The sequence below is a fragment of the Cricetulus griseus genome, chromosome 7, assembly GCF_003668045.3.
Source record: "Cricetulus griseus strain 17A/GY chromosome 7, alternate assembly CriGri-PICRH-1.0, whole genome shotgun sequence".
Taxonomy (NCBI): Eukaryota; Metazoa; Chordata; class Mammalia; order Rodentia; family Cricetidae; genus Cricetulus; species Cricetulus griseus.
The window spans coordinates 68,691,598-68,715,786 of record NC_048600.1 but is presented as its reverse complement, the minus strand read 5'-3'; the positions used below and the strand labels follow the sequence as shown (position 1 = coordinate 68,715,786).

The 24,189-nt window shown below is 38.8% G+C and overlaps 2 protein-coding genes across 9 annotated transcripts in view; both read right to left on the bottom strand.

Moving 5' to 3' along the window:
* Positions 1-13,319, bottom strand: part of Rapgef6 (Rap guanine nucleotide exchange factor 6) — a 187,270-nt gene extending 173,951 nt beyond the window's left edge. For 2 of the 7 annotated variants that reach the window (XM_035447723.1, XM_027427486.2), the window contains exon 1: positions 13,039-13,309. In XM_035447723.1, coding sequence (XP_035303614.1) covers positions 13,039-13,107 — 69 coding nt within the window. In that variant the 5' untranslated portion in view covers positions 13,108-13,309. Of the gene's footprint in view, positions 1-13,038 lie in introns of all 7 variants that reach the window. The other 5 variants (XM_027427487.2, XM_027427491.2, XM_035447727.1 and 2 more) reach the window with 4 other exon arrangements.
* A 5,032-nt stretch (positions 13,320-18,351) lies between these two features.
* Positions 18,352-24,189, bottom strand: part of Fnip1 (folliculin interacting protein 1) — an 81,004-nt gene continuing 75,166 nt past the window's right edge. For both annotated transcript variants that reach the window (XM_027427493.2, XM_027427494.2), the window contains 2 exons: positions 23,313-23,428; positions 18,352-20,992 (listed from right to left, as the gene is read on the bottom strand). In XM_027427493.2, the coding sequence (XP_027283294.1) occupies positions 20,914-20,992; positions 23,313-23,428 (195 nt within the window). In that variant the 3' untranslated portion in view covers positions 18,352-20,913. The remainder of the gene's footprint in view (positions 20,993-23,312; positions 23,429-24,189) is intronic.

Sequence of the window (24,189 nt, the reverse complement as noted above, 5' to 3'; positions counted from 1 at the left end):
CATACCTTGCCATAATTCCTTTGAATCAAAGTTAAGTTAATTCTCCAATTAAACAGTCTGGAGTTATAGTGCTTACCCAGCATGTTCTAGACCCCAGGTTCAATCCTTAGCATTACAGGTAAACAAACATCCCCCAAACATATACAGAATGATTAAAAAGAAAAACTACTCTACATACTTATCAGAAATCCAGGTCACCTCTAAGGACACATACAAATACAAAAGTAAAGGGATGGAATAAATATTTCATTCTTATAGAATTAAAAAAAATAACCAAAACAAAACAAAAACCCCACAAAACCAACTAACTGTAAGTCAAAAGAGTAAAAAGAGACAAACAAGGAAGGCCACTGTATTATGGTAAGAGTATTAATTCAGCAGAGAAAATAACATTCCTAAATATATATGCAGTCAATGTCAGAGCACTCAAATACATAAAATATATAAGGCACGCACATACATGTGGCACATGCACACAAAGAAGAAAAACATTCCATGTAATTGTTAAAAATGTCCCTGCTACCTAAAGTGATCTAGCAACTCAATGTAATATGTATCAAAATACCAAAGATCCTTGACACTTCACAGAGCACTAACAACAGAAACAATACTGAACTTCCAAGATATATGTTTGACTAGATGGGTAAGTCAGAAGAAAAGACTATTCCAAACAGAAAAAGACAGGAAAGAGTTTTGGAAATCCATAAGGGAAGAAAAAGGAGGAATCTTAAAATTTGCAAGCAAATGGATGGAACTAGATGAAACTATTCTGAGCGAGGTAACCCAGTCACAAAAAGACAAACATGTTATGCACTCACTCATATATGGATTTCAGATATAGAACAAAGGATTACCAGCCTACAATCCATACTTCCAGAAAAGCTAGGAAACAAGGAGGACCCTAAGACAGACAGACATACACGGTCCCCTGAGAAGGGGAAAGGGACAAGATCTCCTGAGCAAATTGGGAGCATGGGGTGGGGGGAGCTAGGAGAATGAGAAGGGAAGAAGAGAAGGGGAGAGGAGGACAAGAGGGAGCAGGAAGGCTGAGTGGGGGAAGAATAGAGGAGAGCAAGATAAGAGACACCATAATAGAGGAAGCTATTACAGGTTTAAAGAGAAATCTGGCACTAGGGAAATGTCCAGAGATTCACAAGAATGACATCAACTAACAATCTAAGGTAGCCGCAACAGTGGAGCGGCTACCTTAAATGCTCTCCCCTGATAATGAGACTGGTGAATACCTTACATGCCATCATAGAGTCTTCATCCAGCAGCTGATGGAAGTACAAACAGACATCCACAGCTAAACACTGAACTGAACTGGAATCCAGTTGCAGAGAGAGAAGAGTGATGAACAAAGGGGTCCAGACCAGGCTGGTGAAACCCACAGAAACAGCAGACCTGAACAAGGAGGAGCTCATGGCCCCCAGACTGATAGCTGGGAAACCAGCATAGGACTGATCCAGACTCCATGAACGTGGGTATCAGTGAGGAGGCCTTGGAAATCTATGGGGCCTCTAGTAGTGGATCAGTGCTTATCCCTAGCATAGGAATGGACTTAGGGAGCCCATTCCACATAGAGGGATACTCTCTCAGCCTAGACACACTGGGGAGGGCCTAGGCCCCCATGGAAGGCCTCACCCTCCCAGGGAGCAGAAAGGGTATAGGATAGGGTGTTAGTGGGGGGCAGGGGAGGAGGGGAGGGAAAGGGAACTGGGATTGACATGTAAAATTGCTTGTAAATTGACATGTAATCTTGCTTCTAATTTAAATTTAAAAAATGGGAAAAAATATGGAGTCAATTAAAAAAAAGGGATATTTGAAAATGCTGAGAAAAACATACATGATCAACCAAAAAGAGTAGACAAAGCCCCTGTGTCATAGTGGGGAATGGGCAAAGAAACTGCAAATGATAGGCCAAGCAAGAGAGGCATCTGTTCTCAGGAAAAGTCCAAAGCCTTGATAAGCTTCAAATCCTGTTGCAGGTTTTGGTGAGAAACAAATTTCTTTGGTGAAAAAGTCAATATAAACTGACATCCCATTTCATCACATTAAATGCTACTCCAAAGTCAGGGACAGGAACCATCTTGAGATAGAACCTATCATTAAGCTGAAAGCTGGGAACCACAGTCTGGTAGCTGCAATTGGGCCTGCCAAAGTCATAGGGTGAAGGAAGGCCCAGGAAAACAGCTCTAGAGAATGAAACCAGACAGAGGCTGACAAGTTGAAGGGTGTATGGAGTTGGGGACTCTCCAGGCAGTAAAGTACATAGGAATGATGGTCTCTCTTTCTCAACGGCTCATCAACTGAAATAATTCTGGAATTTGATAGCCCGAGGTCAGTACCTCATCAACCTCAGAGCCACCCATCTGCCAACACTTACAAACAGCCTGAGAATACTGAAGGTCCAGCGGTACACTAAACAGCCACTGACACATCCATCTAGCAGAGTGACTGAATCAAGAGGTCTTTATGAAGACATGTCCTTTACCTACTTAGTTCTCAGTGCTGTGATGGCTTCTCACACTCCTGATTTACCGGAGAGAAATACTCCCCAAGAATCTTAGCCAGGTTTGAGCTCTGGAGTCTCAAGGAGACAGAATCTGCCACAGGCTATAATGCCAAGTGTGGCCAGCAGAGGCACCTGGTGCTCAAACAAGAAAATTTATCACTGAAGACAGCAGTGCCAGACATCACACATTTGCATAAGGGACTCACCAACAGCATAAGCTATAGGAATCTTTCTCCGATTACATACAGCTAATGTAACGGGACCCCAGACCTTAGCAAAACTGATGCCATGTCAGAGGCAATATTTTGACCTTAAAACCCAGCATGGAGGCCCAATACCTGCCAAAACAGGAATAAAATCCTAATCCATCAAAGACCTAGTCTCCAGTTCCAGGAAAGTCCCTAAATGTACTAACTTTGCTTTTTGGCTTCTGTAAGTTCTGCTTCCTGCTAAGTGAAATGTGACAACCAGGATGTGGTTTTGTGCATAAAAGACAGAGGCTTGGGGCTGCATGATTTGGGCAAGTTCCCCATGCAGCTACAGGCCGGCAATAAAGACTTCTTTTTGGCTTTATGAATTCCTGTGTGATTGTTTCTGGTGGGCTTACCTCAGAAAACTAAGCCAGTGATGGGAAAGTATAGAGCTATTGTCTCAGCCATCGTTCTACTGACACCATGACCATGGCAGCTCTTATAAAGGAAAACATTAACTAGGGCTTGTTTACAGTTTCCGAGGTTTGTTTAGCCCTTTATCAGCATGGTGGGAAACATGGCAGCAGTCAGGCAGACATGGTGCTGGAGAGGAATTGAAGGTTCTAAAAGTGGCTTCACAGGCAGCAAGAAGACAAAAGAGTCACCAGGTATGGTTTGGGCTTTTGAAACCTCAAAGTTCATTCCCAGCAATGTACTTCTCCAATAAGGTCACACTTTCTAATAGTGCCATTACTTGGTGACTAAGCATTCAAATCTATGAGCCCATGGGGGGGGGGTCATTCTTATTCAAACTACCAGTTATGAAAATGTTAGGTAAAATGTTGTGATAGGGTATTAAAGAATAATGACAAAGGAGAAAAAAAAAAGTCTGTTCACTATAGACACAATCTCACCTGCAATACTTTTTCTTTTACTATTTGCATTGGTGAGGGATCAAACCCCAGAGATTCACACATCACAGGCAAGTACTATACCACCGAATTACATCCTACACCCCTTCCCAAAACATTCTCAATCTGTAGTTGCTTGTATATACAAAATTAAACTTGTATGTACAAATTGTGGTGATTGGTCTTGATTGTCAACTTGATAGGATTTAGAATCATGTAAGAATATACCTCTGGATGTGTCTAATGAAGGTGTTTCTAAAAAAGTTAATATGGCTACACAATCCCATGGGCTGTATTCTAAACTGAAGAGAAAAGAGAAAATGAGCTGAGCTTCAGCATGCACCTATTTGCTCCCTGATTGCAGGTGCAACGTAATCAGGTACTAAGTTTCTGCTGCCATGCCTTCCTGATATGATGCTCAGTATCCTCACTGTGAGCCAGAATAAATTCTTCCTTAAGTTGCCTTTGATATGTATTTTGTCACAGTGAGAAAAATAAATAGTATCAAAGAGTCAACTGCATACTGTACAAGATATGACTAAATGAATGGCATTTATTTATTATAGCCAGGTATGTAAGACACAGTCTTAAAACATCAATAGTTAAGAGCACTTATTGGTGGGAGGAAGATCCACATAGGTATCAATACAGAAAAAAAAAAAAATAGCCCAAAGTTAAAAAGATAGCTTCTCTATAGTTCACTATCCTAAGTAAGGCCAGTGCTGAGATATGGCTTGAGCAAGATATTTTATTTTACTTTTCTGGAATTTAGTTGCTTTGTATGTGTGAACCTCATTTTGGTAGTGTCTCTCCCTCTCCCCACACACATCAGCTAAAATACCACTGTTTATGAACAACTGCTAGGTTATACAAGTTCCACTATGTATTAGGGTTTTACAGAATGAATCTCATTGTTTGCCCTGTGTCAAAGCCCTTAAGCTCTCCCACTGCCAAAGTTATGGTTCATACCAACGAATTAAGAATGTGGCATTTTGGAGGCATACTCCAGAAGAGCAAATTGAGTGCGGCTTATGACTCTAGAACCTGGATTTTTTTATTTGTTTTTTGTTTTTTGAGACAGGGTTTCTCTGTGGCTTTGGAGCCTATCCTGGAACTAGCTCTTGTAGACTAGACTGGTCTCCAACTCAGAGATCCGCCTGCCTCTGCTTCCCGAGTGCTGGGATTAAAGGCGTGCACCACCACTGCCTGGTTGGAATTTTTACTAAAGAATTTATTCTCATGTTTTGTTTGGTTTTGAGACAGTCTCATGTAGCCCAGGCTAGCCTCAAACTTAGGTAAATGAAGTTAGTCTTGAACTCTTAAATCTTCTGCTTCAGACTCCTGTTTGCTTGGATTACCATTGGTTTTTTTATTTGTTTGTTTTTTATTTTTAATTATTGGTTTTGCAAAACAGAATTTCTTTGTGTAGTCCTGGAACTCACTCTGTAGGCCCAGGCTGGCCTTGAATTCAAGAGAACGGACACACACACACACACACACACTCTCTCTCTCTCTCTCTCTCTCTCTCTCTCTCTCTCACACACACACACACACACACACACACACACAAGTTCTTCTTTTTCCAAGACAATTAGTATTAGCTTAGAAAAATGGGTATACATCTGTAAAGTTTTCATTAATGGGAAATAACTGAAGAATAGGCAAAAACAAAACAAAAACAAAAAAACAGAACCCAGATTCCAGCATAAATCAAGAACTCAAGGAAATCCACTCATACTTGAAGCTCTCCTCCTTCAGCAACCAGCATTAATACATTATTCCACTTATCAAATCTGATCTAGTTTAGTAATCTTCATTCTGGTGCAATTTCAAACTCTGTGACATCTTCCAGCACCACATTAATGAAGTTATCAAATCCTAGGAGTATTTCTTTATTACATACACTTCATCACAATGTGAGTTGGTATGCACTTGTCCAAAAGCTCTAGTGGGAAAGATTAGTGGTAGCATTAATGGTAGCTTCCACTGCCATGTCAGAAGTCACCGTTCTGTTTTTATGTACAGCCACAACCCACTTTAACCAGGGTTGTCTAGTGATGAATGGTTTACAAAGCTCACATTCACCCCATCCCTTCTAGAGACTTTGCCATGTTATGAAGCATGTCATGCTGGTTGCTCTCCCTTCCAGGAGAATTTGAGTAAGTTCCTAAACATCTCAGAAACAAAATCACATGGCCCCAAATCCCAGCTGCCCACAGCTTTTTTTTTTTCTTTTTTATGCATATGGGTGTTTTGCCTGCATTTATGTTTGCACACCTGTGTACCTGTGTGCCTGGTGCCTGAAGAGATCATTAGAGGGCACGAATCCCCTGAAACAAGAGCTACAGATGGTTGTGAACCACCATGTAGGAGTTGGGAATTGAACCCACGTCCTCTGAAGATCAACAAGTGCTCTTATTGGATGAGCCACCTCTCTAGCCCCCAGCTTTTCTTTAATAAAGATCTCATCTAGATCTAGATCTAGACATTCCTTTTTATCTAGTTGGATTTACAAATGAAACTCAAAGAGCCCAGAAACATAAGTTTTGTTTTTTTTTTTTTTCTTTCCAGGGAACCCTCTGAATGTACATTGGCTGAAACACACAGCAGAATCTTTGTTCTGCCCCCCTCGGGGTGTGCTAAGTGACTCGCTCAAAAATGACTGAAATACAATGGTACTCTTTTGCCAGTTCAGGAAAAAGAAAAAAAAAGTCTATTCTTCAGGCTTATAGTCAAAGACCATTATTCTAAGTCTGAAACAAGTTAAATAATTATAAAACTAAATTTTGCATGTTTTCAGTCCTCACTCCCTCTTTTGTAACAAAAGCAAGTTAGATTTTAAAAAGTTTATTTTCTTTTCTTTGATTTGAGGTAGAATTGTACTAGCACTATATGAGCATGAAATTCTGCCTGACAAAATTTTCCCTTCTGCTTTTTTTTTTTTTCCCCCCGAGACAGGGTTTCTCTGTGGCTTTGGAGGCTGTCCTGGAACTAGCTCTTGTAGATCAGGCTGGTCTGGAACTCACAGAGATCCGCCTGCCTCTGCCTCCCAAGTGTAGGATTAAAGGTGTGCACCACCACCACCTGATCCTCTCTCTGCTTTTGAGTTAGGATCTCACATTGTAGTCCAGGGCTAGGCTTGAACTCATAGCAGTTCTCCTGATTCAGCTTCCTAATGTCCAACAAACTTTCTGGTGAAAAAAATATAAAAAGTTAAAACTGTCATTTAACTATAACACTCTGTGATGTCTGCTGAAAGCTGTTTTGAAGCCATACAGAAAAGGAATTTTTATTCTAAAACATAACTAAGTTTCCTCTATTGTCTTTCGGGGATGGTCAGATATTTTACAAGCTATTTTAGTTTGTTTATAAAATATTTTATTTATGTGTATCCCATGTGTGTTAAGTGCCTAAGGAAAGGGCATTGGATCCCCTGGAGCTGGAGTTACAGGTGATGTGAGCTACTTGATAAGGGTGCTGGGAAAATGACACAGAGCCCTTGGAAGAACAGCAAGGGCTTGTTCATGAGTCATCTCTCTAGCCCTTATTTAACTTATCAGAAAATTTGCAGGTTTGTCAAACCTAAGTCTTTTTATCTCAGCATATCCAACATCAAACTGATAAGACATTACTGCTAGAATTATGAAGCATGATGAACAAGAACACAGGCACTGACTTTAAGGGGGGTCAAAGCCACAGACATACCAGCAATTAGAACACAGTATTAGAACATCATGCTTGAAGAAGATTCAAAGGATCAGAAACATAGAGGAATTGAAAAATGAAGAAGGATTTACAGATGAGCTCTGGTGATGAAATTTCAATGCAAAGTCTTAATTTATCAAAGATTGATAAACTTCTTTCCAGTCAGAAGAAATTAACAAACCAATACATGACTATCATTTATTGACATTTGTAGGCAAATTGATAAATATTTTACATTATTTCATTTCATTTAGTTCATATAAAAATACCACCAAAGTATTTACATTTTAAAGTTAGGTCACTTTCCTAGAACCACTCACTCAGGACTTTAAGAACATTATTCTATGTGCACAGCCATCTTAATCACAATAGTAATCACCTGCAAAAGGCCCTCAAGATCAGTCCTGTCAAAGTTCCCTTAGGGAAGGAGGGGCTGGAAGAGTCATCAGATCTTCACCTGAGATTTCAGCCATGCCCGTCTACCCCAGCTGTATGGAATTCTGCTCTAGCTGCACATGGCATAGAAGGTGTGGCTAATCTTTCAAACATTGTAAAAAGATGTTATCATCTACAAAGTTCACACTCACGAACCACACAATTGAGTTCAAGAAAGTCAGGGATCATATTCTAAGTAAGTTTTTGATTTTGTGTTGGACTGTATTCTCAGCCAATGAGAGTAAGCATGGGCTGTGGTTGGGCATACTTGCTCAGAATATAAAGGGTTCAAGTTTAACTCAACAGGGGAGAGGGATTTATGAGGAAGTTATCAACCACATTGCAATGAACCTTTTTAGTGATGGCAGCTGGTATTTTGGGGGGATGGGATCACCTTATTTGATAGTAAACCTATACTTGGGTAAGACCGTTACTCTGTCCTGCTGTTGGTATCCTATTGGAGTGTGCAGACACATTTCTCTCAGAAGTTCACGACAAAAACAAAATTAGATAACATTATTTGAAATAGAATCATCTAAATAAAAATTCCAGGGCTTGAAAGTGGTGGTTTCATGACAGCGCTAGCCTGTAAACCCAGCATTTGGGAGGCTAAAGGGGAAAGGATCAACTGGCTTGAGGTCAGTATGGACTATACAGAAATGTTGAGGCCAGCCTGAACTACATAGTTAGAATGAAACCCCTAAATTCCAAGGCTGATATTTCACCACCTAATTTCACATCCCTTGCAAAGCAGAGAGAGAATGTGGTGTGATGAACAGTATTCCAAACCTCTGTGTATGCATCTGAATTATTAAATGGGCTATATATAAACACAAATGCCTATGTGCTAGTTCAGAAGGTTTTAAGAGGTAAAAGATTGGCATAGTATTTATTAATAAAAAGTGAGCTTGAGTGTATTTCCTGAGTTGGGAAATTATATAGCCTAGGTTCATAAACCTGTTAATATCTGCAGGCATACTGTACATCATGTAACAGAGCATTCTGAGAAAAGCATCATTAATCCATTCTGCTCCTGTGCTAACAGCACAGAGTATACAGTACATAAACTAAGAAACTAAGTTCACTACAAGGCTCAGGGAACATCTTGGAATACATTAAAGTCTTTTATTTATTTATTTTGAGTTGTGGTCTCAACTACATTGTCTGGGTTAAACTTAAACTTGTGTGCTCAAGCAACCCACCAGTCTCAGCTTCCCTGAATATTAGTACTAAAGGCACGTGTACCTAACTGTCTTTGGCTGTGCTGGATATTAAACCCAGGTCCCACACATGCTAGTTAGGTGTTTTACAACTGAACAGCATCCCAGCTTGAGGCCATGTCTCTTAAATAGCTTTTGTGGTTTTATAACACTTTTACTTACCAAGACCAGTATTTAAGCCCACACTTTCCCATAAGAAATCCTTCAAAAGTGGACACCATAGAACAAAGGAAAGACAATGGGTTGTGAAACCTGGATTCTTAAAGTAGGACAAATAGTTAGAGAAGTAAAACTGTTAGGAAGAAATCTAAATCACACAGTTCATCACCAAAGGGTCTAATTCATTAGAATTTATTACAAAGTAATAAAAGCACTGATTCTAAACTTGGCATGGTGGCACATATTTGAAATCCTAGAACTTCAGAAGCTGAGGCAAGAAGATAATGATTTAGGGGACAGCCTAGGCTACATAGTGAGACCCTGCCTCAAAAACAAATACAACACTGTATTGGCTACTTTTACGCTCTGTGACTCACTACCAGCCAGAAACATCTTACAGGATGTTTATTCTAGTTTTTACTTTCAGGAGCTATCAGTCCATCATGGCAGGGAATGCATGATGACAACAGTGGGCCAATCTGTGTTAGTAGTAAAAGGGACAGGAGAGTGAGGCAAAGACTCCTCATATGTTTGATGGTCCAGGAGAGACCAAACTTGGGCTACAATTAGGACTGAACCACAAGACTGAAAGACTTATCCCCAGTGACCCACTTCTGCAGTGGAACCTGCTCCAAAGGTTCCATAAGAACACTTCCATGAGCTGGGGACAAAGTATGTGTCGGGGGTGGTATTCCAAATTCAAACCATTTGCATTTTTTCACAAGGCTGTGTATTCAGTAAACATTCAAGGAAAAGGAAACTAAATTACGTTTAATGAATGAATTTTATTCTCTTCAATTATAACTTTCTTTTGAAAAGGGGTTTTATGTAGCTCAGACTGGACTGGTACTCTTAAATTTCTTTCCTCCACTTCCCAAATGCTAGTATTTTAGGCATGTGCCATCATGCTTAGCTTTAAAAATAGAATTCCCCCAACTCTATCCTGAGAATTGAGCCCAAATTTTCATATATGATAGGCAAATACTCTAAACTAAGCTATAGTCCTGCCCCATGCACTTTTATTAACTTGATTTCCATGATACTACTACACTGTGTGTGTTTCTGTTTTTTAAAAGATTTATGTATTTTATGTATAGTCATACTCTATTTGCATGTATGCCTACATGACAGAAGAGGACATCAGATTTCATTATAGATGGTTGTGAGCTACCAAGTGGTTGCTGGGAATTGAACTCAGGATCTCTGGAAGAGCAGCCAGCACTCTTAACTGCTGAGCCACCTCTCCAGCTCTCTGTCTCTTAACCTATTTATTCTGTCATTTTTCTAAGACAAGGCACCCCGCCCCCATGCGTGCATGCAAGAAAAACTATAACACACATTCCACCCTCACCCATACCAGGCAGGCCTGGAAACAATGTCAATCTTCCTCCTCAGAGTCCCAAGTTCTGGGATCTTGATGTGTGACACCTCTTTTATGTTCTATGTATACTCTCTAAATTGATAATTTCATACATTCTCCCAACTGAAAATAATATCTACATCCCATGACTGTAAATTTTAGCTGTTTAGTCCAGCCTTCTTTTAGAAACATAATTTTTATGTGTAATTCCTTACTCCAACATTTCTGACATTTTAAACTAGACATTCAAAACATAATTTCTGATCTTCTCTCTCACCAAATCAACTCCAGCAAATCTTCTGTACTTTTGTTTTGTGGTGCTGAGGATTAAGCCCAGGATCCCATGAACACTAGGTGTGTATTGTACTACTGTACTACATCCCAGGCCATTTATCTGACTGCTCTTCAACTTGTCTGGTAACAACTCCAACACTTCATAATTACTTAGACTAAAAACTCTGCAAGCATCTTCAATTCTTCTCTTTCCCTCAGTCTACACCTAATGTGTTATTAACAAATGCTCTTGGATAAACATAAAAAATATTTCCAGAAGTTGATGGCTACTCAGAACCTCCATCACTGTTGCTTTAGTCTGAACTATCATCATCTCTTACCCTATTAATGCAATAGCTTCTAACTTCCTACTCCTACCCTGGTTTCCAGCTAGTCTACCCGCTATGTAAAAGGCAAGTCTTAAAAAAAAAAAAAAAAAAAAAGAATCTAATAAGTTAGTTTCATTTCTGTTTCAGACCTTTAGATAGTAGCTCACCCATTTCAGTGAGAATAAAATCATCATCATCATCATCATCATCATCATCATCATCATCATCAGTGATAAAGTCCTACATGCTATGTCCTATTCTACAGCACCATCTATGACTTCCTACCCAATCTGGCTCATTCTCCACTACTCAAGAGTTCCTTGCTATTCCTGGAATGCGTGAAAAGAACATTGTCATCACAGTCTTTGCAATGACTACTTCCTCTGCTTTCGAAAACTTTTTCTTCATAAAACTCCATGCACAATCCCATTCTCATGCATCAATAAAATGTTCATCAAGTCAAGTCAAATTCTGAAACAGGTATGATTGACCAGCTCACTACCATCTTTATACAAGCATGATTAAGCTCCAGGTTACTGTGAGCTATACAGGGATACTCAGTTTCACTCAATGAAAACAACCAAGTTATCTAGGACAACAGGAACTACTTCATTTAAACTATAATCTAGCATATTCTCCCTTTTTACAAGTCTCCTTATCCTGTTACTTGAAATAGCTATTACTAGCTAGCATATTACATGTTTATTATAACCTACCTTCTTCTCTCCTTATGCCACCAGAACTATAGGGACCTATTTTGTCAGTAAAATTTTCTAATGTACAGAACAGAACTTTAACAGGTTGACAATGAGTTACCAAATTAAAGAACAGACCCTCAAGAGTCCACTAAAAGAATCTTCTGAAAGTAGAAATGAACTTTGAGAATTTCACCAAATTCTTTATCAAAATAAACCATTACTAGCATTCTGGTTAATGATTTCTTACTAGTAACCCAAATTCTACACTCATTCAAAAAGACAGCCAATGAATCTAAGTGGTTAACATTCCTTTCTACAATGTTGCTATTCCAGTAAAGCGAGATAAAAGTCCTCAAAGCACATGACCAAGCATAACGAACAGTTCAGAAAATTTCCTCTGCTTAAAAATAAGACTCAATTTCAAACTAAGTAATTGGGAAGAGAACGAATTACTTAGGTTTCCCCCTCATTACCTAGATAATGTTTATAAATAAAACTTAGAACGCACATTGCAAAAATCATCATCACCACAGAAAAACTGATTATTAGTAGACCTTGGCAGGTAATTTTTAAAAACTGCCTTGCTCCTATGCAAAGATCAGGATCTCAATAAACAAGATGGACTAATCACAGCTTCGTTATGGTTTTAAAAATGTCATGTCCCAGAGTGTTAGCCCGAAGTTTCTGAAACTTTTTATGCAAAGCACTATAAATCTGAAACTCGCGTGACTAAGACTTAAAGCATTTTAATTACTTCAACTTCGAACAAGACGATTCATTCCGTTCACAACGCTTTTGGTTTTTCTTTTGGTATAATACACAATACCACTGATTATAGACATGTCTCCAAACCAAGAAAACTTATCAAATAACCTGATGGGAAGTTTGAAAAAGCACTTAGTAAACTACTCAACACTCACCTGCCAGGGGCATACCGCCTGGCTGGTGCAGAGTCGGATAGGGACTTTGGAAGCCTGTCTTTTGGGGGCAACTGTATGGTATCTGAGAGCGGAGCACGCACTGGCTATAGTCTGAACTGTCTATTACACATTACAATTTCCAGCTTGTTTTTCAGCCCTCTTGAGCACACACAAATTCAGAACTCAGTCCACAGTAACGGTGCTTTCTTATCAGAGGTACAAGGAAGTCCCCAGCAGGGAGCGGCAGGAAAGGCGCTCACCACCCCGCGCGCGACAACGGACGGGTCGGGGCCGAGGGGTACGCGCCAGTGCCCGGCCTTACCTCAGGAGTACGCTCCGGCGGCTTCTTCCTCAGCGCCTGCCGAGCGCCGGGGTCCACGGGCGAGTTCATGTCCGCAGCCCCACACTCCCCAGCCTGCGTCTAGCTGCCCATTCGCCTAACCCGGGTGTGCGCCCGCCCCACCGGGAGGGAACTGAGAACTGTCGTAGGGTCCAAACTTAAGCAAACAAGTCTTCGCAACGCCCGCCCAGGGCCTCAGCCCACGCGCGACTGGCCAGAAAGACGCCTGCGCGGGGGGCGAGAGGGCAAGTGCGCAGGCGCACAACGCGCACGCTAACGCCCGCCTATCGGTGACGTAAAGAGTTGGAGTGGGAGAGTGGGAACCGGAGGCTAGGGCTCCGTCGCGAGAGTCCGTCACGGGTTTGTAGCTTCCGCATCCCCAGCTTCCGGCTGAGGTTCCGGAAACGCTATGAAGGCCTCGCCAAAAATAGCCCATGAGGCAGAACTGTGGGGAAGGAGCTCACGAGCTGTACCTTAGTGCCCGAGTCCGGAAGCCGCGGGGCTCTCAAGGCTCGCAGAAGTCGAGGCCGCCTTTCACAAACCGGGAAGCCCACACACCGCCGCGCAAGCTATGGATCTCAGGGCAGTATTCGCACATTCAGCGCTACTTTGAAAACCAAACCACAAAATCGCTAGTGAAAGCTGCCAACAAAAAAGGTGTTTTCAAGACTGGAGATAAAAGCTCAGGAGGTAACCTGATGGCCTAGCATGCAGTAGGATGTCTTAGAGCTGATGATGGATACCTCAGCGGCTGGATCAAGTTCAGGACCTTCCTTTAAAGGATTTGTGCCCTAAAAGCCTCAGGTGGGCTGAAAAACTCTAGCTAGAAAAGTTAACATCTGTGGGCTATCAGGATCCTGGAAGCTTCTGATAAGATCAACATACCAACCTCTCTCGGTACTTGCCACTTTGAGACTGTTGGGAAACCTACCTGCAGATGGAGGTCTTTTTTCTGTCCTATAAAACCCACAAACCCTCTGTACCACGTGTGCAGTTCCACTCCCGTGTACCTCACTTGGTCTGACAAGTATGCTTCTGTAGAGGTAGAACCGCCTTTTTAATTTCCCGTGCCCTGAGAGTGGGTGGTTGGGGGCCAGGTGCTGCTGCTTTAACCTAACCTAGACAGTTCTTCATCCAGGCAGCTGGGTTTTAAGTTGCCTGGAGACAATAATGAGGGGTTTTGCATTGAATTTACATTCTAGTCTTTTTCCTAAAATAAAGACGGCTTCAGTTTGTTTGTCTTTTGATGTTCTGCTGTAAAGACTGAGTATCAATTATTCTTCCTGTTGGGATAAAAAAAAGTATTCTGATAAAAGGAATGTAGAAGGTTAATTTTGACCCAAGGGGTGAGCTGGAATTGACAGGAGGTTATGAACAGCTGGACATGAGTGCTGGGAACTGAATTAGGGCCCACTCCCAAGTGAACTCACTACTTGATCTTAAATCACAGAGCCATCTCGGCATCCCTTGTTTTTCTTTTTTTTCTTTAAACATTTCTTTTGTGTGTAGCATATGTTACTGCTTGTGTGGGGGTCTGGAGACATCTTACAGGACTAGTTTTTCTTATACCCTCTGGGTCCTGGGAACCAAACCCAGATTATCTTGGTAGCATGTGCTTTTTCCTGCTGACCCACGGTGGCAGGGGTGTCAAGTGACCGTTCATTTTGTCCACAATCAGGGAATAGCACATTATGACTGCTCCTGCTCATCTGGCCTTTTTATTCAGTCAGTACCCAGGGCCCAAGAAACCGAAGTAGGCCATCCTACCTTCATTGGCCCAATCTTGAAACTCCCTCACAGACATGCCCAGAGATTTATCTCCTGGATGATTCTAAATTCTATCAAATAGACTATCAGTGTTAACTATTACACACTGTTTCAACAATAAAGGCTAAGGGATGGAATTCCAGAATCCATCATTTTTGGGACAGTTATTTTGTACCATTATCAGAGCACAGGTGGGCTACACTAGTCACACCATTCCTTGTGGGGCTCCACCTTCTGACATTTCATTTACGCAGAATTTTAAAAATTGAGGGCTCTGACCACAGCTAGTTACATCATAGTATTTTCCAGAGTAAGTTAACTAGGAACATCTTATGATTCTTAGATGTTTATGATTAGACATGTTTTCCAATAATGATTCATAGTACCTTTCTTGTGGCAAGGTAAGAATCTCTACTTTAATAAAAACAGGAGAGTTCAGGCTGTAACACTTCAGAGTAATGACAGTGCTGTATTTTCCGTTGGACCCTGGGACTTGCCCAAACTTGAAGTTTACAACATGCTATTAACACATCTTTTTTGAGGTTTGGGCACAAAAGCCCTTTATGGCTTAGCCACTACAGAAATAAACTTTAGTACTTGTGCTGGTAATTTTTGTCATCTGGGAAGAGGGAGCCTCAGTTGAGAAAATGCCTCCATTAGATTGGTGTGTGAACAAGTCTGTGTGTGTGTGTGGGGGGGGCATTTCCTTGATTAATGATTGAGATGGAACACTCAGCTCACTGTGGGCAGTGTCACTCCTGTGCAAGGGACCTAGGTTCTATGAGCAAGCAAACCAAGGAAGTCAGTAAACAGTGTTCCTTCAGTCTCTGTTTCAGTTCCTGCCTCCAGGTTTCTGCCTTGTCTTCCCCATGAGATGAAAGCCAACCCTTTCCTCCACAGGTTGCTTCTGGTCAGTATTTTATCACAGCAATAGAAAGTAGGACAGTGTTGCAAGTGACCTGCATCATTTTTGGGTATATAAACTAGATCCCAAAGGTCAGTCCCAAATCGTATGCTTTACTCCCCGCCCAAGATTAATGTTCATCGTCATCTTAATATTTAGGAAGGGGAAAAAAAAAACCCAAAAGCTTGGTCATTATAAACTTGAACTTTGCAGGCAATCAGACCCGGATTTAACTATAAGTTACGAAAGGCAGCTGTTTCCCAGTCTTGAGGCTTCAACCCAGGGCAAGCATTTTATTACAGTTATGAACTCAGCCCAAAAGTTACTTAATGTAACCCTGAACATCAGTTTGCACAGCTCTATGGAAATAGTGGGCTTTCAGGATTCTCAAGATTACGAGTTAAAACATGTGAATCATTTAGTGTGTTGCCAGTACTTTCCAAACATTGCTACTATTTCTATTTCTTTTGGAAAATGATTTCTCTAAAATATAAGTTCAAGTTTGAATAATTTGAATAGTTTTTATGTAATTAAAATTCTTATTTAAAATATAAGAAATAAAATCCGATTTATTTTAAACTTTGTGTATGAATGTTATGCCTGTATGTACATATATGGTAACCCTGGAAGCCAGAGGAAGGCATCAGATTCCCTAGAACTGGAATTATAGATGTTTGGGAACCACCATGTGGGTGTTGGGACTAGAACTTAGGACAAGTACTCTTATCTCTCCAGCTCCTGCTGGCTTATTTTAAAAAATAAAAATATCTTGAGTCAACTTAGATCCAATTATAAATAAACAGAAAACAATAGAATCCCTGGCAGCCCGCTAAACTAGTTACCCTAACCCAAACTCAGCTAGTCTACCTATCCCCTAAAAATTTAGAATAGAAAATTACTAACAGCCAAGATTGCCTACCCCTTCCACACAGGAAAGCAAACAGGAAAAAAAAAAAAAAAAAAAAAAAAAAAACGTGGACTGGGCAGAAGTGGTGTATGCCTTTAATTCCAGCACTTGGGAGGCAGAGGCAGTGGATCTATGTGAGTTCCAGGACAGCCTGGTGGTGTACAGAGTGAGTTCCAGGACAGGCTCCAAAGCTACACAGAGAAACCCTGTCTCAAAAAACAAAACCCAAGCAAACAAAAATTTGGATAGCTTTGCCGTCTGTCAACCTAAATAGCTGGGAAAGTTTTTTGTTTTTTTGATCTAAGAGACAAGATGGACTTTACAAGAGACTGTATGAGTTAGATAATCAGGTTAAATCCTCTGTATCTCACTCAATTTCTCATTAGCAAAATCAGCCTCCCATGCTACTTAAAACGTTACAAAATTTCTTACAGTTTTTAGAACAGCTCATAAATAACTGATCCTGGCTTTCCGAGTGTTTGATAATTCACTGCTTTAAAATAGCATACTTTGGTCCTGAGTTCAATTCCAAGCAACGACATGGTGGCTCACAACCATCCGTAATGAGATCTGGTGCCCTCTTCTGGCTTGCAGGCATACGTGGAGGCAGAATGTTGTATATATAATAAATAATATCTTTAAAAAAAATTAAAATAGCGTACTTCTGTTTAAATGTAAAAGTGATAGAGTTAGTTAATATGTGAAACTTGGGTTCTCCTCTAGTTAGTAATGCCTCAAGGTTTAACTCAGCTCAATTGAACTTACTTAAGGAAGGCAGCTTCCCAGCAAACCTAGTCTGGGTTAAATTACTGCTGCAGAGCAGATGACACGGATGAATAAAGGGCTGAATCACACATGATGCACAACAAGAGGGCACACTTGCTCAGAGTTACATCTAAATCAGGGAGCAAAGTAATGATAGACTCCATACAGTCCGTACTGTTTTTAGTTTTTTGTTTGTCTTTTGAAACATGGTTTCTCTGTGGCCTTGGAGGCTGTCCTGGAACTAGCTCTTGTAGACCAGGCTGGTCTCAAACTCAAGAGATCCACCTGCCTCTGCCTCCCGAGTGCTGGGATTAAAGGTGTGCACCACCACTGCGTGGCTCAGTCCATGCTGTTATTTTTTTTAATTGTAAAATTAATGGCCATTTGTTTTGAAGAAAATGTTCCTAAACAGCTTTACATGGTGTCCTCTTGGTTTGGATTTAAAATTTCAATTTATCACTGTGAGTAAAGTTGGGTGTATTAATGATTCTATCAATGCATTTTGGGCACTATAATTACAAGTATAAGAGCATACATTAAAAATTCTCTTAACATTATATGGTAACTACTCAGATTACATGGTAAAAGGTAGCAATTAAAAAGTGAGTCTTGGCACTTATCTAAATTATTTGTTGTGTTTTGTTTTGAAGTAGGATTTCTCTATGTAGCAGCTCTGGCTCTCCTAGAACTTGCTTTGTAGGCTAGGCTGGCCTCTGACTCACAGAGATCCATCTGGCTCTGCCTCCTGAGTGCTGAGATTACAGGTATATGCTACCAAATTCTTAGCAATCATTATTTACTTGAATCTCATAATCTTAAGTACTAATAGATTCTACCAATATAGAAAGGTCACATGCTCAAAGCTATCAAAGCTGGGACACAAAACTAGGTTGTCTGATCCCAGAGTTAAAAATGTCATATACACCTCACTAACATGAAAGAAACACCAATATTACCCATCAAATTGACATGTGTGTTTATTGCACAAATTTTCCCTAGAACTGGGAGGTTATTATAATACAGGTGTACACTTGAGAAATGTATTCAGAACAAACAAGTATGTACATTTTATATATTCATCTAAATAACTTAAGAGAAAGCAGAACATTCTCATAAGACAGCTACCAGACAAAGGCATTATGCAAATTGTTTTAGTGATCATCTGCATTGTGTGCCAATTACAACAAAATGAAATCTGTATTATGTTTATTGCACTTAATATTTTCAAAGTCAAGGTTAAGACATATTAAGAAATGCCAGATATTTAAAATCAAATCAATTAGTTTACATATATGGAAAATTAGTTTTAATCCTACAATATAAAAGATCCCTTTTTAATTTCCCATTACAATGAACATGTTGTTTTTAATATGTAGCAAGTATTTGTCTGTACCGTTAAGCAGTTGAAAAAATTATTTTAAACAGGCCAAAACTCTTCACATTTATCACAGCCACACTGTAAAGTAGCAGCAGCTCATTCCTTGGGCTTTGATTAAATAAAGAGTATGATGATAAAGGTATTACAAACTCAGAAATTCTATAAGGATTAGTGAGTCTTTAAGAAACTATAGCCTTTCCTTTCCAGCAAAGCTGAGTTTTGAGAATAATAGGTGCACAAGCCATTCACTTATTAAACACTAGAATTACTAAGTGGTAATGAGAGATTTCAAATAGAACTATGAAAAGTTCCATGATTAAGAAAAGATCGAAAAACATTATCTACCTGCTACATATTCTTCTGAGCCAAAATCAAAAAATAATGTACAATGGCCCATAGAGGAACTTTTTCAGCTTCTAAATTCTGGCAGAAATCTATTCTGAATTTTAACAGAACACAACAGAGCAACCCCACTAACAAATGGGATACACGGACACCAAAGAAAGCACATCTATAAACACTCTTTGGCATCAAGTCATCTATGGGAGACCCAGGTACTAGCTGAAACCAGCTGACAGGGCAAGGGCCAATTGCAGGCACCCTAATTTTGGGTTTATGTTCCATTAAAACATTCAACTTATTTTTTTCTAGTTGGAATTCTCTTGAACACACATAAAGAGCAAGGTAAAATGTAACCAAACACTATTAAATTCAGAAAATTTTCACAAATTACTGAAAATTTTAAATAGCAAGAATGGACATGTTACAGTAAATATATGCAGTAACTGAACAATCGAGCAGGGCTCTTTTTGTGTTTTTTAACTAAACAATTTAGAATTAGTCAATGAAAACAGAAACCAACTTTAATTCTAGCATTACATGTATCTTAGCCCACACAGGCAAAGAGTAAGCTATAATTCAGTATTCAAGTAAACTGAGGTAGAAGAGTATATTGAAAACATTATCTACCCACCTTTTTATTTACATTACTTACAAGAGTTTGGTTCCTTATTAGCCTTTCTTACAAGCAACAATCTACACTATATACAAAAATGACAACAAATGCTAAGTGGAAAGCTTGGGAAAAAAATCAACATTTTAAAACAAGGAACACTTAGAGAAAATATATTTTTTTAAGATATTACTTCTACTAGTGTAAATTGAAGATCATTAGCAAGTATTCTGCTCATATGGGTTCAATGGTGGATACTGAAATCAAAGTGTGTGGCCACCTGAGCACATTTTAAAAATATAGTATTATTTTTGCAGTTGCTTTGGTGTACTTTTTGAATCTTAGTTTTATTATTAAATTAATATGTAAATATCAATAAGAATTAGCTCATTCTTATAAAACAAATGGTATAAAGACGTATTCTTAGGGAATCTACAACATTTAGCCTCAAAAAGATTGGCTTTAAATACATTTCAGAGTATGTGAAACAGAAAAATCATCAGAAGGTAGTATTTCAACATTACATACAATACTAGATGAAAAAATATTTTTAAAAATGTTTATCAATATTGTATTTCTACCCCTGCATTTTTTAAAAAATAGATACATATATACAATTGGATGGGCAACATGACATCTTCACTCATTATGAGTTTCTCATAATTAACAGGTTGTTTAAAATACTTAAATAACTAGAAATCAGTTGATCTGAATTGCAAAACAACACATAAATGAAGGTCTTGTAGATTTCTGTACCATAGAAATAAAAGTTAAAAATTAGTGAAATGAAGATTTCTGCCATTTGATCATGAGACATCTATTGCTATTCATGAGTTGTGACATTTTAGAGTTTGCATGAAATTCCTGGGTAGTCACAGAAATTTCTAAGTTGCACTTTGGCTTTTGCAAATGCTGCTTGCCCTATCCTGCCACCCCAATTATTTATGTTGCTTTAGTTTCACTTGGTGGAAAAATCTACCGATACCCAGATGTCCAGTTAAAAATAAAAAGTCATCCAACCTATGCAGACTGTGACGCAACACAGCATGCTAGAGATGACACAGTCACACAAAAGCCTAACAGAGAAAACTAACACACAAAACAGCAACAACTCCATAGATACACACTGTGCCTACTTCCTTGGTTTCTATTCAACTTTAAACCAAAGTTAACCTCTAGGCATGTTAAAGGAGTATCTGAGCAACATATGGAGAATGGGTGCTTGCTACAGCAGCCAGAAGAGGAAGGTCACTGGATTCGATCCTGAAATAAAGAAAAGAAAACTCAGTTCAGGCTTACTGTATCCAAAATATGAACCTTACAGGCAAGGATCGCTCCTACATTACCAATGCATCTCAGCACTTAAAGGTTTACCCTGGCCAAAAGGAAAAGGGTAAAGAGATAAAGATAACAATACTTAGAAACTTTCACTAAGAGTAGACCACAGATTCAAAGGAAAAGAAGCTTCCAAATGAAAAGGAAACCAAGGCACAGACACAAGAAAACACCACAGTTGACCTGCCAATCATCTAGGAACAGATGGGCAAGAAATATAATTCACTAGTAATAAAAGTAATTCTATAATACATGCTATAAGCAGTGGAAATGTCTCTAAAAAACATACCACAAATTATTCAAAGCATGGTGGCACACATCTGTAACCCTGAGGTAAGGAGACTGAGGGAAGAGAATCACAAGTTTGAGGTCAAAGTAAGCTACAAAGTAAAGCCCTGTCTCAAAATAAGAAAAAAATGAAAAACTCAAATAATTTTTAGAAAAAGAAAAATGGTCAATATATTTAGAAAAGTTAGAATTAACTTGTTTAAGGAATTAGAAGAGAAAAATCATATGCCAGCTCAGAAGCAACAATCGGAAAGTCTGCTACTAATCTGGATAATAGATGATGGCTTCTTGTGCTTATGGGAATTCACAGTGTACTTTCCAGACAGCATTTAGTGTTTCCAAAATTATGTGTATAATTTTGTGTATAATGTGCATTTCTTTTAATCAAACAATTTACTCCCAGGAATAGAATTTATTCTACACCAATAAAAAATTAGTTTCATTTCAGCATTGGTTTACAACAGCAAAAATTTGTAAACCATAAATCATACAATAGAATACTATACAACCATTAAAAATGAGATGTATCAGTATACATCCATATAAAGAAATATTCAGACTACATTCGCTGCATGCTGCATATTGACAGAGTACAAACCAATTTCTATTTTTATGCATTTTAAAATTCAGCAACAATAAACTGTCAATAGTGTTAATATTAGGGTTGAAGTTGAAAAGATGATGGTAACTTACTTTCCATTTTACACCAAATACACTATGAACTTGGGTTACATGTACATTATTTTAAAATTTATTTTTAAGGTATTAATACAGGTATCACAGTGTCTGTCTGTCTCTCCCCTCTCTCTCCCACTTCCCAAGAAAATAAGATTATATTGTTTCTGACTTTCCAAATACTGGGGAACCATTTTCTAATTGGAACTTGAACAACCTTTAGTATAGAATTGTATTGAACAGTATTAAAGTTAGAAATATCTGGAGTCATTCAAACTCCTGTTCAGTCCTAATATATGACAAAGGGCATGTTTATTTACAGAATTGGTTATTTCCAATTTGGATATTGTCTACACACTACAGATTGTCTAAAACAATTGGGCAAGGGGGATGATATATAACTCTGGTAGAGTATATACTTATTGTATATAAGGCTGTAGGATGAATTCCCAGAATGACTGACAAAAAAAAGTTTAGGCTTTTACAGGATTCTAAATGATTAACGCTGATCCCTTTTCTTTTCACAGAAATTGAATTTCGGGAAAAAAACTTTAATTCCTTTAACTAGAATTTTACATGCACACACTCACAGAACACAGAAAAGCTGACAGCACATAATGGAATAAGACTACATTATGCTTAGAAACCAACTTCCTTTTTCTCCTTAGTTAGCATTTCAGATAGCTGTTATTTTCCAGGGAGTAACCATAGAGTAGGTCAATATACTATAAAGATGGTGGTGAGGAACTACTAGTAACCTGTAGAAAAAAGCAACCACAAACCAAGCATCTTTATTTCCATCAACTCATTTGAAAGGCAGGGCAGATGCTTACAATAATGTATCTAAAACAAATTTAATAAGTAAAACATGAACACTTTTTTTAGGATTAAAAATTTAAGTTTAATTCCCTCTGCCTATATTCTTGACAAGCTACAGGAATACTGCAAGGGTCAGTGCACCTATATTAAGGGTGACAGAAATCTGTTTTTTGTTTGTTTCTGGTTTTCTCTGTGTAGCTTTGGAGCCTGGCCTTGAACTTGCTCTATAGACCAGGCTGGCCTCGAACTCACACAGATCCTCCTGCCTTTGCCTCCCTAGTGCTGGGATTAAAAGCGTGCACCACCACAGCCTGGCTTGAAATCTGCTCTTCTAAGATAAAAAGAAACGTAAACACTAGTAGGGCACAGCTTCTTGTAGGAAAAGGCACATAAAAACAAACAACAAATCAGAGGAACATGACAAGGGACACAACAAAGCCAGAAAAGAAACCATGAACATACATACCCAAGAACTACTCCTAGCTCCTTGACATGAACACGCATCTGTCCCCTCAGGTACTCAGACAGCATTTTGCTCTTGAAGTATAATTCCTGCAACCGGTCTTCAAGGTGCATTACACACTGTGGTTAGGGAAGAACCAAACTCTGTTAGAAAACAAATTCTAGCAGTCCATCGCTTCAACCACTCGGCCACCTAGTCAGCAAACAAATTCTAATTCTTTTGAGTAATGTCAAATTCCTTTCCTTATAGGAGACAGGGCATGAGGGATAACAACAGAATTTTGTAATGTATCTGAGGCTTGCTTTGAACTCCCTACATAATTCAGGATGGCCTTAAATTCTTGGGTGCTGTATTAGAGCACCACACCCAGCTAGCAAACTTCAGAGCATCAAGTTTTGCACAATTCCATTTGGTCATTCCAACATGAATTATGTTCAGAAGAAATTAGGTATGCAGTTTTAGACAAAAAGGAGCATAAACCTGTTTCTGGTTAATATCAAAGATTAACTCCAAACACATTGTTCTTTTTAAACTGCAATAAAATTTACCATCTTAACCATTTTAGATGTACAGTTCACCAGCATTTCAGTTGTTGTACAGTGATCATCAATACTCATTTACAAGACTTTAAAAACATTTTAATTTCAAATCTGATAAATGCATACATACTCATATTTCAAATATATATATATATATGTGAGTATATACCATATTCTCTGAGTTAAAAACAGTTTACAACAGTTCAAAGAAGGAACAATAGAACTTGCTGAATGAGGTTTATAACCTAAACAGTAAAACTTAAAAATACCTACATTTGTATTGCAATTAATTTATACATGTTTCCTAAAAGAGATGATTTTTTCATATAATTGATATTATA